The sequence below is a fragment of the Ursus maritimus genome, unplaced genomic scaffold (assembly GCF_017311325.1).
Source record: "Ursus maritimus isolate PB19 unplaced genomic scaffold, ASM1731132v1 scaffold_24, whole genome shotgun sequence".
Lineage (NCBI taxonomy): Eukaryota > Metazoa > Chordata > Mammalia > Carnivora > Ursidae > Ursus > Ursus maritimus.
This window is the reverse complement of record NW_024424897.1, coordinates 41,005,862-41,020,887: the sequence shown is the minus strand read 5'-3', so window position 1 is coordinate 41,020,887 and position 15,026 is coordinate 41,005,862. Positions and strand designations below refer to the sequence as shown.

Here is a 15,026-nt window from a genome sequence, read left to right as displayed (position 1 = left end):
GATGAGGCGGGGCAGAGGACCAAGGGGGCGGGGACGCGGCGCGGGGCAGTGTGGGGCGGGGGCAGAACGCCTCCGGCCGCGGTTTGGGCCCAGTGTCAGCAGCCGAGCAGGCGCTCGGGCGGGACATGGCGGGCTGTGTGGCCCGGCGGGCCTTGGCCGTGGGCAGCCGCTGGTGGTCCCGCTCGCTAACCGGGGCCCGAGGGCCGAGGTCGCTCTGTGCGGCGGGTGGAACTGGGGCCTTCCCACCAGCGGCGACCACGACGACGCGGAGGCACCTCTCGTCCCGGTGAGGGACGGAGCGCGGGGCCGTACGTGGAGCCCAGGGAGCGTGTTCCGGCCAGCGAGGAGGCCAGGAGGCCGGGCCGGCCGAGGGTGATTGGAGTTCGACCCGGGAGAGGGTCCCGGCCGGGAGCCGACCTGCCCTGCCTGGGATGTGTGCCAGGAACAGAGAAGGGAGCGCGGCCCAGAGCCCTGGGTTACGCAGGACTGGCTCTGAGGGGGAGCTAGTAACTCTTCCGGAGAGAATCCTACCTCCCGGAGAGAATCCTACCTCCCCAAAATGGGGATCTCGACCGCTGTTGTTAGTGGGCAGCCTTTTAATTAAGCCCTAGGGCTCTTGACTTGAACCCCCAGCCCCGCATTGGGATACAGCCTCCCTCAGAAAGATGCTCGGAGTGGGAAACAGGACTCTTGAGAGTGAGACCCGCGTGGGTTCCGGGTTTCAGCGTGACCTTGGGGAGACTGGTTCTTTCTGTGTGACTTGGGGAGGGGGCTTGAGGCCATGGGGAATGGTGTGAGCATTGTCTCTATTGATGGGACAGACAGGTCAAATTGGGGCTGGAAGATCAAGTGAGAGGAAGCATAAGGTTCACATCTCCAAAATACTAAGAATAGCAGACCTTCGAATTAGAAGGACCCCTAGAAAGAGCAACCCTGTCCAGAGAGACCACTGAGAGAACTGACCTTTTTGTGGCAGAAATTAGACACTGGTATTGGGGAGAGATGATAAGTATTTGCAGTTTAAGACCGCTGTGAAATGTGATGTGAATCTGAACAAAAACCAGATTGAGAGACTACTAGGTGCAATGCAGGGAGTGCAGTAGGACGTCTGGAGATGATGGCTAAGCCGTTCGAGGGCAGGGTGAAGGCTGCAGTTTCGGGGGGTAGACAGAGATGGAATTAGAACAAATATTTCACACACTCGGCTCCGAGGGGGAACACGGCTAATCAGACACAGGCATTGCTCCCAGGGAACCTACAGTCTCTAGTGGAGATAAGACAGGGGAGCAGATAACAGAAATGCAAGGTGGGAAAGGCGGTTACAATGCTGTGGGAGGTCAGGAGGGTAGGTCAGGGAAGAAACAGAGGCAAGGGGTACAAATAAACAGTGCGAAGGCATTATATGAGCAATGCTGAGAGTGAAGAGAGAAAAAGTGATCTGGGAGCACTCAGACATAACAGAAACTGAGGCAGGGCCTGTGGCTGGGCCTCATAGGGGGAAAGGCAGAATCTGGAGTGGTGGTTTGCGAGGACACTTACCTGCTTCACCTGCCCCACTGCTTCGACCCTTCTCTGCTGTCACTGCCTGGCCCCTCAATCTCCTAGTAGCTTTTCTAATGGGACAGGTACCAATACCTTCTCAGCTTTTCAGTTGCTTGTTCTTTTCCTTCCTAATCAGAAACCGACCAGAGGGCAAAGTTTTGGAGACGGTTGGTGTATTCGAGGTGCCAAAACAGAATGGAAAATATGAGACCGGGCAGGTGAGTGCTGGACTGGGCCATCTTTCATTTTCAAGGTGTGCCCTCCTGAAAGGGTCAGTTTTGGTCCCTGAATGTTACGGTTTTCTGCCTTGGTGTTTAGTGCTGGACCAGAATCACAAATTTTTAAAGATGGGTTTCTGTTTTCCTGGATGTGAATCCTTTCCATGGTCAGTGGGTTCCCTTTCCAAGTTAGCGTGGACAGAGATAGTTTGAACCAAAGTGAGGAGAGGGCCAGGTTGTTGAAGAGTCCTGTAATTTAGTGGAAGGTGGGAAGCCAGTGGAGGGAGCTTTCAGAAAAGCAAACCTTTGGGGGCACCTGGGAGGCTCAGAAAGTTAAGCGGCTGACTCTTGGTTTTGGCTCAGGTCATGATCTCAGGGTCCTGGGATCGAGCCCCACGTCTGGCTCCATCCTGGGTGTGGAGCCTGCTTAAGATTCTCTCTGTCCCTCTCCCTTCCTCCCTCTCTAAAGAAAAAAAAAAAAAAAGAAGAGCAAACCTTTGGTACTCTGTCATAGTTGAACTGATTGCAGTGTAATATAAGCTGTGGGTGTGAGGCTCTTGTTTTCGTATCAGCTTTGTGCAGATCCACTGAGATAGATTTAGGCCCCTTGTAAGTACGGACTTTTTGTTTATTCAACTTCCCACTCCCTTGTTCTTGTATGCCTGCAGCAGACCAGGCGGTGTACATTGGGCTTGAATCAGAAAGCAGTGCCTTCGTCTAGAGAGGAATTATGACGGGGTCAGTGGCTAAGCACTGTGCTGAGTGGAGGGGAGGTCAGGGAAGTCTTCCTAGAGCTCTAAGTGACGGTCTAAAGGATCAGCAAAAGTCAGCTGGGTGAAGAGGGGGTAAGAGTGTTCCAAAGCTGGTGGGAGTGGATCATAGAGTTCAAGAGAAAGATCAGCAGGACCTCATGCTGGGGTTGCAGTATCGGTGCTGCTTAGTGGTCTGAGTCCCACCTGGAAGGACTTGTGGACTGCACACTCACTGAGGCTCTTTCCTCCCAGCTCTTCCTTCATAGTGTTTTTGGCTACCGAGGTGTCGTCCTGTTTCCCTGGCAGGCCAGACTATATGACCGGGATGTGGCTTCTGCCGCTCCAGAAAAGTAAGTACCCCTGTCACTGTGCCTCGCGGTACCCTCGGGAGGAGGCCTGACTCATGGCTGACATACGTAACTGGGGTCCCAGGGGGGAGTTCAACATCCTCCTGGGCCATCGGAACAGTCCCAGAGTACTTCCCGGACACCATGGAGACAAAAGTGCTGAGTGCCAGGGACAGTCTTAAGCCAGAGGGTCCCTTCAGGCCTCCCCAGGGTGCTTTCCCAAGCTGATCTCTATTTGCATTACAAGTAGCCCAGAAGGCGTGGAGGGACTAATTTTCTTGATTTTTTGACGTTCAGTTAGAATCTTTCTTCCAATCTCTTATCACTAGAGTACATAAAAAAAAAAAAAAAGGCCTAGTTCCATTAAGTCATAGACAGCCCCAGGGATGTGAGAAGAGTAAGGTACTCAGGGCTCCAGGGATGGAACCAGCAATTTGATTTTCTCAGCATGGTCCCCTTCTTCCAAGAAGCAGCCAGAGAGTAAGACGAGTGGTGACTCTGTGCCACGGGTCCTCCACGTTCGCTCGTCGGCCTCTGGGGAGGGGCCGGGCCCGGGTGTTGCTGAGCAGGTGCCCAGCTTATGCCAAGGCCCCCTCAGATCGGGCACTAACTAGTCTGTTTAGGTAAGGAGATGGTAGGGAGCTAGGGCAGGCACCGCCTCTGTTTCTCTTGGGGTCATCTTGGGCTTCTTCTACCCTCTAGGGCAGAGAATCCTGCCGGTCATGGCTCTAAGGAGGTGAAAGGCAAAACTCACACTTACTATCAGGTGCTGATTGATGCCCGAGACTGTCCACATATAGTAAGTAAGCAAGGCGGCTGGGCCTGGGGTTTCTCTCCATGGGAAAGGCCTGAACCTGGTGGGGACAGAGGGAGGGAGAAGGGTCAAAGAGAGCCCAGATTAGCACTGGGCCCCAAGTTCTCAGGCCTGGATAGTGACTAAGAAAATCTCTGACTCGCTTCTTGCCTTAGTCTCAGAGATCTCAGACAGAAGCCGTGACTTTCTTGGCTAACCATGATGACAGCCGGGCCCTCTATGCCATCCCAGGTGAGTAGCGAGCATCTGAATATGCCTGTTGATGAGAGGTCTGGTGTGTCTCAGTGAGCAGATTCTCATGCTTTTCTGATGTCCTTTAATCTGCTAGGAGGGATGATAGGAGCCGAGAACGATGGTACCAGGCTCGTCCCACTTTGCGACAAGGCCAGGCATTGTTTCTCCTCAGCCTCGTTCTTCGCTTTTCCTGTGTGAGCTTCTGTTTCTTTTCCCTTTCTGTGCCAGGCCTGGACTATGTCAGCCATGAAGACATCCTCCCATATACCTCCACTGATCAGGTTCCCATCCAGCATGAGCTATTTGAAAGATTTCTTCTGTATGACCAGACAAAAGGTGAGCTCTCTCAAGAAGGGAAGCTGGAATGGGAGGGTCCTTCTTCAAAGACAGTATCACGCAAGTGGCTTCAAAGCTGTGTACCCACAGCCTTATTCAGCTTCCCGTTAGCTGTGTCAGGCGGATGGCTGTTAGCTCTTTCCGATGGATAGGAACCTGCGGCTCAGGGATGAGGAGGAGGAGCTCAAGGTTGCTAGTGAGTGGCAAGGTCAAGGTTACGGTAGGGTTTGAAGACCTGGGCTCCTCATTCCCAGCCCATTTCTCTTCCCAGGATGTCCCATAACTCTTCGGGGCTTATTCTTGGAGGCCTCGTGCCTTCTTCCAGCCTGTGCTTTTGCTGCAGGTTTGGGTGCCTTGTACCTGGGCCAGCACTCGCAAGAGTTTTCTTGGAGGGACAGTTGGAGAACGCCCAGGACTCTGGCCTGGACTAACTAGTCATCTCTTGCCCCAGCACCCCCTTTTGTGGCCCGGGAGACGCTTCGGGCCTGGCAAGAGAAGAATCACCCCTGGCTGGAGCTCTCTGATGTCCATCGGGAAACAACTGAGAACATTCGCGTCACCGTCATCCCCTTCTACATGGGCATGAGGGTATGTGCCTGGCCTGGGCCCCTTCCCTCAGGGGTGGGTCCCCACGTTTTTTTGTGGTATCCCCAGGGTGACTGTGGAGTAGGTTCCACATTTAAACCATGTGCCTAGTGGTCCTGGTTCCAAGTGCTGCATGTATTGGGTGGACTCCTAGAGCGGCGAGACCCTCCGGTTCTGGGACGGGGTCCTCTAGGCTGACTCTTCCTTCCGTTCTGGTTCAAAGGCTTTCTGTTTATGAGGAACACACACGGACTTGTTTGAATCAGTAGAGGCTGATGTTCACACTTTGTATGCATCAGTCAGATGTTTAATGAGCTATCTCTTGCCTGGCTGTGAGCCTCAAATAGACATGAAACCCTGTTCCTGCCTTTCAGGAGCTCATGATAGTGGGAGAGGTTAGCGTAGAGCACCTCAAGTGTTGTCATAGCATTGGGCTATGGAAGGGCAGAGGAGGAGAGCAGTGGCCTGGGCCAGCAGTGATTGCAGGGGTGGGGGCAGCAGCTGGCTGGAAGACTGGTGAGAAATGGAAGGGCCTTGTGGCTGACTTCCGTTGGCACCCAGCTCTGTTGGTAGTCTTGACAGGATGAGGAGGATGGAGGCCAGGGATGGGGTCAGGAGAGGCTGCCTCCTTTGGGCTTGTTGGCCGTGGTCCAGTCACCATCCCACAGACACTTGTGGCATTGTTCTGTCTCTGCAACCTTCCTGGAATACACCTACTCAGTTGGAGAGCTGTTGATTGGAACAGACTTGGTCCTGCCCGCTGGGACTTAAATTCTTTGTTTTTTCCCCCAGGAAGCCCAGAATTCCCATGTCTACTGGGTGAGTGTGTGCCTGGGGGGGTGGGTTGGGAAGGGGCGAAGTTTGCCTCTGGTGGGAGGGGCCTGTGCACTGCAGGTGTCCCTCTTTGTTGCTTCTGCTGGCCTGGAATTGCGGGTGGGCTAGCCCGAGGTCTGTTTTTCTCAGCTGTGAACTCTCTCCTCCACCCCCCACAGTGGCGCTACTGTATCCGCTTAGAGAACCTCGACAGTGATGTGGTGCAGCTCCGGGAGCGACACTGGAGGATATTCAGTTTATCCGGCACCTTGGAGACAGTGCGAGGCCGAGGCGTGGTGGGAAGGGTGAGCATCATAAGGCCAGTAATGGCCAGTTTCTGGTCCTTCCCAGCAGCCCTAGGGGCTGAGTGCCTGCTCTCCTCTCCTTTGTGGCTAGGGACAGAGGCTAGTGTGTGAATGCCTTGGGCTGTTTTGGGTGACACCTTACAACAGCCCCGTGAGATAGGTTTCTTACAGCCTGATTCACAGATGAAGAGAGAGGTCGCAAAGTGAGTAACTGGTCCACGGTCCCGTTTCTGGCAGTGGCAGGACCTGGATCCGAATCCAAGGGAGTCTGACATCAAAGCTTGTGTAGAGTTCCTGTTGCCAGCACAGAGCCTTATTAAAAGTATGAATTTGATGGGGCACCTCGGTGGCTCAGTCGGTTAAGTGGCTTCCTTTGGCTCGGGTCATGGTCCCAGGGTCCTGGGATCGAGCCCCGCATCAGGCTCCTTGCTCAGCAGGGAGCCTGCTTTTCCCTCTGTCTCCTGCTCCCCCTGCTTGTGCTCTCTCTCTCTCTGACAAATAAATAAAATCTTAAAAAAAAAAAAAATAGGAATTTGAGTGCCTTTCAGTGGGGCTCCTCCCCCCACCTGCCCCAACCACCGCTTCTGGTTGTCCTTTCTCTGCCTCCTTACATAGCTGCCTCTGCTGGGCCACAGAGAGCTCATTTTGCAAGTCCTGCACTACCCCACCCTGTCCCCTGAGAAATAAAGTCACGAGAAGTGGCCAGGGGCCACATTTAACATGTACATCAGCAGGGCCCAGGGAAGCAGGGTGGGATACTGAGTGAGAACGGGGCTTTGGAGTGAGATCGTCTGTGGCTTTGAATGTCAGCTGTGTGTGTTTGCTCACCACATAACTTCGGGCCAGTTTAGCCAAAAGTCTCAGTTTCTTCCTGATAGAAGGGGCCACACCTATTACCTTGTAATTACCAGGACGTTCGCACCCAGGCACTGAGTGAATGGACTCTGAGAGGGCTATTTACAGAGGAGGTCCTATGCCCGGCATCTTTGCCCAGTGGCCTCAGATGTTGCGTCTGAGGTTCTCTTTCCCAGAATCAGAATGAAAGGCCCGGGTCAGTGGCTGTGCTGTGGGAGGTGGTACTGGCAGGCAGTCCTCGTGGGAGGCCGAAGGGGGCATCCTCCCGATGAACTGGCAGTCAGTGCGTGGCCCTGGGGTATGGGGAGCTGGCCTGGCCTTAGCGATTTTGCCTGAACCCTTACAGGAACCCGTGTTATCCAAGGAGCAGCCCGCATTCCAGTATAGCAGCCACGTCTCCCTGCAGGCCTCCAGCGGGCACATGTGGTGAGTGAGCACGTGCTGGGCCGGGGGCGCCTCAGCTCCGAAAATCGAGAGCTCGTAGTTTGCCATTCATTCTGGGCCAGGGTAAATCTTGAGATGGAGCCTTATCTGCTCTTCATTGTTGTGTGGGACTTGTCTGATTTTTTTGGACTGTTTTCTAGTTTCTGTGATTTCATGGACCGAGAGAGGTCTGGGGGTTCGAATACTGCGCTGAGTTCCCACGTAGTTGGTTTTCCCCGGGTAGTTCACTCCTTAACCTGAAAGTCCGGTTGGGTAGCTTATGCAGTGTGCATCCAAGGGCCAGAATCAGGGCAGCCGTGTTTCTTCTTTTCTAGCGCCAGGAAGGGCTCTTGGGTTTCTGGACTGGTGTTATCCTGACATGAGCCAGGCTGAAGAGAGCCCATCCTGCCTCATCCTGCTGTGTTCAGCTCTGGAGCTGAGGGCCTAGGGCTCTCAAGATCCTCAGTAGGGCCTCAGCCCTCACTCCCTCTAACCTAGCTTCTCTCTGACCCACAGGGGCACGTTCCGCTTCGAGAGGCCTGATGGCTCCCACTTCGATGTCCGGATCCCTCCCTTCTCCCTGGAAAGCAATAAAGATGAGAAGACGCCACCCTCAGGCCTTCACTGGTAGGCCAGCTAAGGCCTGAGCGCCTAGGCTCGGCCCCTGAAGAACAGCTCTCATCCCACAATTGCTGCAGAACTCTTTCTCCACTATGGGCCACAGTGGATCTCTTTATCGTTTGCACCATTTGATTGTGGGGTTCTTTTTTGGTGGGTGAGTGTAATCGTTTTCTCCAGAAGACCTGTGTAGGAGTCCTCCAAGGCTGGCCTCCCCCGTGAGCCCTGGCTACACTGTGTTCCAGTAAACCCTTCCACCAGGAAATCTGTGTTCAGCTGCCACAGGCCTGGGGTTTCCTGGCCTGTCACACAGGTTGTTTGGAATATGAGGTTTGGTCAATAAACCAGTGCACACTTGGCCACCCTCGCCATTTCTGCCCCCGGGGTCTCAGGCTCCCTTTTTGACGCAGTGGGGGCCCTTGGTTGCTGTCCTCGCTGCCTTTCCAGGAAACTGCCCCCATCTACTGGAGTATGTATCTGTTTCTCTCCTGAGGTTGGGGCTTGGCTGGACGTCTCCCAGGGTCACTATGCCTCTCAGCCAGTGGGGTGGGGGCTAGACTGGACTCTTGTTTTTTCTTTACCGTCTGCCAAGTGCTCAGCAGGAGGCCAGGTCAGGCTCGGCCTTCAGCATTGGCCACCCATTGACATCATTGGCCTCCTTGGGCCTGGGAAGGAGTGAGGCAAGCCATGCGAGTTCCCTGGAATAATAGGCCTGCCAGCCATGAGCCTGTATCTGTCAGGCCTTTCCAGACCGCCAATGCAGAAACTCAGCCGAGGACTTTAGGTACATATGCATGGGGACTGAGCCAAGCCGCTTTCTGAGCTGCTTGCAGATCTCCAAGAACCAGAGATGAAATATGCTGCATTTCCCCCTGAATCTTAGGGATTCCTGCTTCCCTACTACCATAGTGATTGTTAAAGAGGTCGTTTTATTCTTAATATTAAATCTCAGTTCCAGCCCTTATTAGTATTGTCCTTAATCCTCCACCAGGGGGAGCCCGGGTTGCAGGGCAACTGAGTGCGGCAGGATTTACGACTCGCGGAGAACACAAGGTGGTGGTGGTGGGGGGTGCGGAAGAACAACTGTGTCCACAGCAGTGAGCTGACCCAGCTCTAATCACTGCAAGCACGGCTCTGTACCACTGCGGTGTAACACAATTTTATTAGAAATTAGTGTTTCCATCACCTATGCTGAGCAACAAAAGACTGCAGTTAAGTGACAAAGGAGACCTCGTCTCGTGGCAGAACCTGGGCCATCCTTTAGGCAGAAATTGGTCAGATGAGAAATGGAATAAAACCCAATCTGGTACATGTGGTGAACAGCAGGCTTCCAGTTTTCTCAGAAACCGACAAGGTTTGACCTTCATCCACACTCCTTTGTTTGCTGCTCTGAGTTGAAAAATTCGCACAGCCAAGAGCTGCTTTCTGAATGGGGCTGAAAAACGCAAAGAAAATTCCCCCAACCCTTATGCCACAAACTCTGATTAGAGAAGCTAAGATTACTTCAGTGATTTCAATGTTAGTATTTTTCTTAAGACCAGGGAGGTATTTTTGATCAGTACAGGATTACTGTGCTTTCTCAGGAAGAAAGACAGTCACCACTGAGACAGCTGAGGATCTAATGTCAAAGCAGCAAAGAGGCTGCAGGGCTGGGGAGGTCAAAGGACAGGCATTAAAATACCTCAGTGGGCAGCCGGGGCTTTGAGTATTAGAGGGCCTCAGGAGGGCAAGAGGAAATAGGCCAGTGGCCTCAGGCAGAAGCATTCCAGTCTCTGGGAAAGCCACAAAGCCAAAGGTGGAATCTGGCCAAAGGAATGGATTTGTCTTCATCTTGTTGCTCCAGTGAGGGCTGGAGGGGTTTTGAGCTGATGACCAGGGTGCCTCACCTGAAAGTCTACATATTCAAGGCTGTGAGAAGCGTAAAATGCCTGTTAGTCGCGCTTCCCATGCCCCATCATGTCATTTCAGGTCCTTGTGGTTGTCTCCGAACCCTGGTCTGGCATTTGCCCCATAGGCTCCATCGGGTCGGCCACCAGCAGGCCACTTAGCTACAGCGACGTCAGGGGACAGAAGCCGGATACCTGTGCTCCTTCCCGAGTGGCTACCGCTCAGCGGCTATGGGGTTTTCTTAGGCTGGCTAAGCAGCTCCCTCCCCGATGGCATTCCTTTGGAAAAGAATTCAGATAAGCAGCCTCCCAAGGGCCAAGCCAAACAGAAGGTAGTGAAAAAAAGCCCCAAGGAGGAACTTGCACCCTCGCCCAAGAGTTGGGGCTTGGCAGCTCCACGGCCACATTACCTGGCCTTTCAAGGGACTTACGCTGCTCCCATCACCCTGTGTCCAGACTCAGTGCTGGGCAGAACCACTATCCCCAGCTGGGACACGAAACCAATAGTATGGAGCGGGCAGGGGAGTTCTGGCCAAGCACATGCTTCCTCTGCACAGGGCTGCTGGGAATGCAGAGCCTGTGTTCGCTGTCCTCGGCTCATGGGCACCTGAGTGCAGCACCCACGGGCTCCACAGCCTTCCCACCGTGGCTCATGCTCCTGGGCCCCGTAACGGCCCTTTGGCTTTCCAGTAAGGAGAGCAAAGCATGTCTTGGCGCGGAGGGCAAGAGAATCAAGAAGAACAATCACGTTAGGCCCTAGGAGTCCATTATGTGACCTTAAAATGTCCTTTCTCATAGGCACTACTAGGACCACAGTTCCCAACTTACATGTCCTTCCTTCCTGCATGCTCTCTGCGTGGCCAGCCCAGCAAAGCCAAAGCTAATCAATGTTTTGTTTTATTGCTCCTCTAGCCCCTCTCTCAGATTGATTCTACAGGGAAGAGGAGTTAGGGTCAGAAAAAGATGATGTCGGTTGGGGCAGAATACAAATCTCCTGAATAAAGGTACAAAGTGCTTTAAAGAAACATGCCAAAGGCACCAGGGAAGGCCAAGGGTCTGCCCTAGCCAGGGTCTTGGCAGCCTAGAGGGGTAGCACAAATACCCAGTCCCCTCATTATTAGACTTAACTATTCATTTCCTAGATAATTTTTTAAAAACCAAAATGATGAAGCCTGTGCTTAAACATCTCGGGGAAAAAGGAGCCCCACCTTCTGTAAGAAACTGGGCCTCCACAGCACCAGAACGCGCCCATTCCCCGTGGACCTCCCCAGAGGCCTAAAGGTAGCCCTTCAGTGGAGCAAAAGGACACTCAGCAAGGGGTCAAGGGGACTGTTCTCGTGGGAGGTGGGCAGGTCAGTCCACTCACCGCGGGGCAGACGCAGCTCCCTGTCAGGAAGGGTGAGCAAAGGGTCCAGGACTCGGTCGTCTTGAAGTGCTCAGGGAGCAGGGCAAAGGAATGTGGTCCCTCTCCTGCTCAGGCCCTCTGCCTTCCTGTCATGCCTCTGGGTGCTGGAGCAGAAACCCAGCCAGCAGCAGCGTGGGGTGGCCAACGGGGCAGGGTTCCACAGGAGGGGAGACAGGGTGTCCTGTGCCCCGACTCCCTGAGGGTCCTGTCAGTCGCGATGCGTAGACTGATGGCCAAGCTGCCGGTCATCGTAAGTGCTATAGCGCTTGACGTGGATGCGGCGGACCCGGTCCCGCAGTTCAAAGGTCTCCTCGTCTTCACTGGGGGAAGCCTGGCTGCGGTTCCGGCTGGTGGCCTCCAATAAGGAGTTGTCAGGGACGCGGGGGGTCTCATAGAGTAGGACGTTCAGTGTCTCCTCATAGATGCGGGCCTCTGGGAATTCCACCTGGGGTCGGGGGACAAGAGGACCGAATGAGCTTTCATCACAGAGGCCGCGACGTGGCAGGGCCCTCGCCTCTGTGCTGGCTCTGTAAGCTCCTCAACTCTCCCGAGACGGGTGGCCTTCTGTCCGGCAGGGAGGGAGGTCTCTCTGAAGGCGCCGTGGGGGGCTGTACTCTGTGGACGTAAGGGTGCGAAGACTAGCACGCGGCCCGGCCCCAGACCGGTGGGCTAGTGTGTGCGGGGGCCGGGGCCTCGGCTTAAATACCGCCCCGCCAGCCACGAGCTGTGGGGCCTGTTTCCGCCCGTGTAAAATCAGGGCTAAGATCTACGTCGGAGAGTTGCTGAACACCACATGAAGGACAGAAGGCACCTGGGTTCTGGCCTATGGGGCTTCTAGTCCCTCACCTGTCAACTGGGAGAATGCTCCAGCCCCGCCTGTCTCACAGGTGTGGTGTGAGGAGTCACGAAGCTCGTGGAAGAGAAGACAGGAAGGTGACAAGTGGTGTTGCCACAGAGACCTGTTCCTGACTCCTGACTCCACTTATAGACGCACACGGGAGTCCCCACCCCCATAAGGACAGGAGGAAGCAGGGCCACCTCCTGTAAGCCGTCCTCCCCCTCCCCCCAGACCGCGCAGCTGGAGGCCGCTCAGGGCCCGGGGGCCGAGCAGGTGCCCCACACCCTGGCTGCTCCGAGCCCCTCACGCACACGACTCCGAGTGGGCTGCCCTCCTGGCCCAGCAAAGGCCTCTGCCGCCTCCGCTACACTCACGGGGGCAGCTCCTCTCTGGGGGGACACCGCTGCTTCGGCCTGGGAGAACGGGCTCTGCCGAGTCTGCGCTCGCTGTCACCTGTCAGATCCCTCACTCGCTCCTGCGGACGCCGAGCTGCTGACCAGGAACCCCGACCAGCAGCGGCCCGAGAGGCGATCAGACCCCGCTCTGCGGCTCCCAGGAAGCGCCGCATTTCCCTAACCGCTCCGTTACCTGCGCGCTATCGTGCCCATGTCTGCAGGTGGGGAAACTGAGGCCCAGCTGGTTTAAATGGCTTGTACGCGGCCAGAAAACTGGTCCACGGTAGAACCAGAGTTCAGACCTGAATTGGGCCAACTCCAAAGACCCGGTCCTTCCCACCGCACCACGCTGTCCCTTGCTGGCCCACAGCCCCCGCCCCTCAGCTGACCAGAACCGAGCATTCCCACGCCACTCCCCGAACTCCTCCACCTGGCTCGTCCTTGCCCGGCACCACCACGGGAGTCCGCGGAAGACGGTAAGCCGAGCGCCCTCCTGCTCCCTGCGGCGGCAGCACAGCTGGGGCCGCCCCCGCGCAGAGGGAAGCCCCGCACCTTGGTCTGCTTCTTCTCCGTGGCATACACGATGGAGGTGCAGCACACCTCGGCCAGCTTGCGGCCCTGGCCGTAGAAGGACCAGCAGCAGATCTCGTCCCCGATGACGTCCTTGATGAAGAGCACGCGGCCGTTGAAGCGCAGGGAGAGCTTGTCGAACAGCTCGATGTTTTTCAGCAGGTGGTCGTCCGAGTTGCTGAAAAACCCACGAAGGCCAGCGGGCCTGGGAATGAGCTCCCAGCACGAGGGGGTGCTGGCTGGGCGCGTCCCCCCTCCCCTCCCTGTCACGCAGAACTGAGGAAAAGTCAACGTGCCGGAGGAGACCGCAGGGAAAAGGGTCACAGGGCACCCTCGGGGTCTGGGGGCCTGTGAGGAGGAGGGGAGTTGGTCTGAAGTGAGAGCAGAGAGAACTGAGGGAGGGCGGTCTCCTCTCATGGGGCCCCGAAGGAAGGAGGCTCGCTGCCATCGTGGCGGGAGGACCCGTTCCCTTGCTGTAGGGGCCACGCTGGCAGCACGTCTGTCCACAGGGACTCCCTGAGCCTGCGGCCTCCCGCGTCTACCTAACTGCGGCCGGCCGAGGGGCGCTGGGCGAGGGAGAAACTGGCCCGGCTGTGAAGCACAGAGGCCGGCTTAGGGGGAGGCCCAGCCGTGGGGCCCCAGGGTCCCTCCGCCACCTCGTAAGCTAATGCTGGAAAACACCTGGCGGCCGCCCGACAGGACCCGTTGGGGGGTTCCGGTGCGCGCTCTATAGCCCAGCCAGGGCCCTGCACCAAGTTCCAAACGCCTCTGCCCTCACTTCCCTTCCCTCTCTGTCCTTCCCGCCTGAGACCCAGAAGCTCGCCAGCACTGCCAGGAGTGCGGGTGGCTTCTCTTGGGGCTGCTGCCCCGTGGCCGGCTGCCTAGTCCTTCTAGCTGCTTCTGCCACCCTTCCCCCGCCCTGGCCCCGCACCCCCGCACCCCCGCACCCCTACCTGGTGTAGGAATACTTGTTGTTGCTTCTATTATACAGCAGCTTCACCACCGGCTGGGAGGGAGGAGAGCGTGAGCGCCAGGCCAGGGGCCCATCCTCCCCCGCCCGCCGCCCTCGGGTCTCAGTACCTTGGTGGAGGATTCGATGAGCCTCTCTTCCTCTTTCAGGGAGGTGATGATGGGGATGTTGCACACAGGCTGGTAGGAGTCCTTCTTGTCCTGGGCGACACACACGACCGAGGATCTTTTTTGAGATCTGCTACTTGCCAGGCTAAGCCAGGCTTTCCCCAGGAGCCATCAGAGCCCCTCTGCCAAGGCCACCCTCTGCTTGTGGAGGGGGCATCTGGCAATAGAAACTGCCAGCTGGCAAGCAGAACCCCATTCCCAGAAAACCTCAAATCCAGATATCAAGGTGTAGAAGCCGGAAGCTGGCCTTAGTCCTGCTGCCCGAGCCCGTCACCTGACAAACCGACTGGCTGCCAGCACCCTCGGCCTGGGCAGCACCCGGTGTATCTAACGAGGTTCGGACTCGCCAGCCATACCGGTCACGCGACCTTCCAGGAACTGGACCTTGACACCCCTGAAGGGAGGGCCCAACTCCCAACCTCCTGGACCTGCGCGCACCTGAGCTCCATACCTGCAGAGCAGTCTGGCACACGCTCACCAGCCCCTGAATGAGGTAATACTTGGCTTCGGCCATCAGTTCCTTGATTTCTTGCCGGTTCTGTGGGAGGATGATGGTGTCATCTCGGAGGTAATTCAAAATGGTGCCGAAGTGCTTTCCACATCGGTCTATGAGGATCCAGCCTAGGGATTCAGACAGGCCCGGACAGTTACTCTTTGCCTCCAGGTAGCAAGCAGCGGGCAAAGGCCACCTGACGAGCCTGGTGGCAGCCTGCAGCAGGGGATAACAGAAGTGGGAACGCCACTCCAGCTCTTAGGTCTGCGGCTGTTCTTTTCCACAAAGGATGGCCACAAAGGATGGCCTGGGCGGTGGGGAACAGAGGCCTTCCAGGCTCTGCGACAGCCCACAGAGGTCCAAGCTCAGGAGCGCTCAGGCCGCTGCCTGGCAACACAGAAACCACCAGGCCCTGCCTGCCTTCCGTACACTGCCCAGTCACTACAGTGATGGTTCTCAG

At 56.2% G+C, this 15,026-nt stretch overlaps 2 protein-coding genes across 4 annotated transcripts in view; one reads left to right on the top strand and one right to left on the bottom strand.

The window, feature by feature from the left end:
* The first annotated feature begins 29 nt into the window (after positions 1-29).
* On the top strand, positions 30-8,200 carry POLDIP2 (DNA polymerase delta interacting protein 2). The gene is made up of 11 exons (XM_040641043.1): positions 30-286; positions 1,679-1,760; positions 2,765-2,862; positions 3,562-3,658; positions 3,829-3,904; positions 4,136-4,243; positions 4,695-4,831; positions 5,621-5,647; positions 5,821-5,946; positions 7,148-7,227; positions 7,741-8,200. Exons 1-11 carry the CDS (start codon positions 126-128, stop codon positions 7,853-7,855), a joined length of 1,107 nt encoding a protein of 368 aa, XP_040496977.1. The 5' UTR covers positions 30-125; the 3' UTR covers positions 7,856-8,200.
* TNFAIP1 (TNF alpha induced protein 1) overlaps positions 3,695-15,026 on the bottom strand; it is a 16,654-nt gene continuing 5,322 nt past the window's right edge. Inside the window, exons 6-8 of one of the 3 annotated variants that reach the window (XR_005837484.1) lie at positions 12,919-13,114; positions 11,095-11,578; positions 3,695-3,713 (exon numbers count right to left, since the gene is read on the bottom strand). Coding sequence is in view for 1 of the 3 variants with exons in the window: in XM_040641044.1 (XP_040496978.1) it covers positions 11,342-11,578; positions 12,919-13,114 (433 nt within the window). In the remaining 2 variants the exon portion in view is untranslated. Of the gene's footprint in view, positions 3,714-8,985; positions 11,579-12,918; positions 13,115-15,026 lie in introns of those variants that run through there. The other 2 variants (XR_005837483.1, XM_040641044.1) reach the window with 2 other exon arrangements.

What these genes read in the sequence shown, in the direction of transcription:
- POLDIP2 (XM_040641043.1), top strand. Translation starts at nt 126, where the DNA reads ATGGCGGGCTGTGTGGCCCGGCGGGCCTTGGCCGTGGGCAGCCGCTGG. An exon ending in GAAAATATGAGACCGGGCAG is followed by an intron (nt 1,761 to 2,764) that starts GTGAGTGCTGGA and finishes CTTTCCTCCCAG; the next exon opens with CTCTTCCTTCATAGTGTTTT. An exon ending in TCTGTATGACCAGACAAAAG is followed by an intron (nt 4,244 to 4,694) that starts GTGAGCTCTCTC and finishes CTCTTGCCCCAG; the next exon opens with CACCCCCTTTTGTGGCCCGG.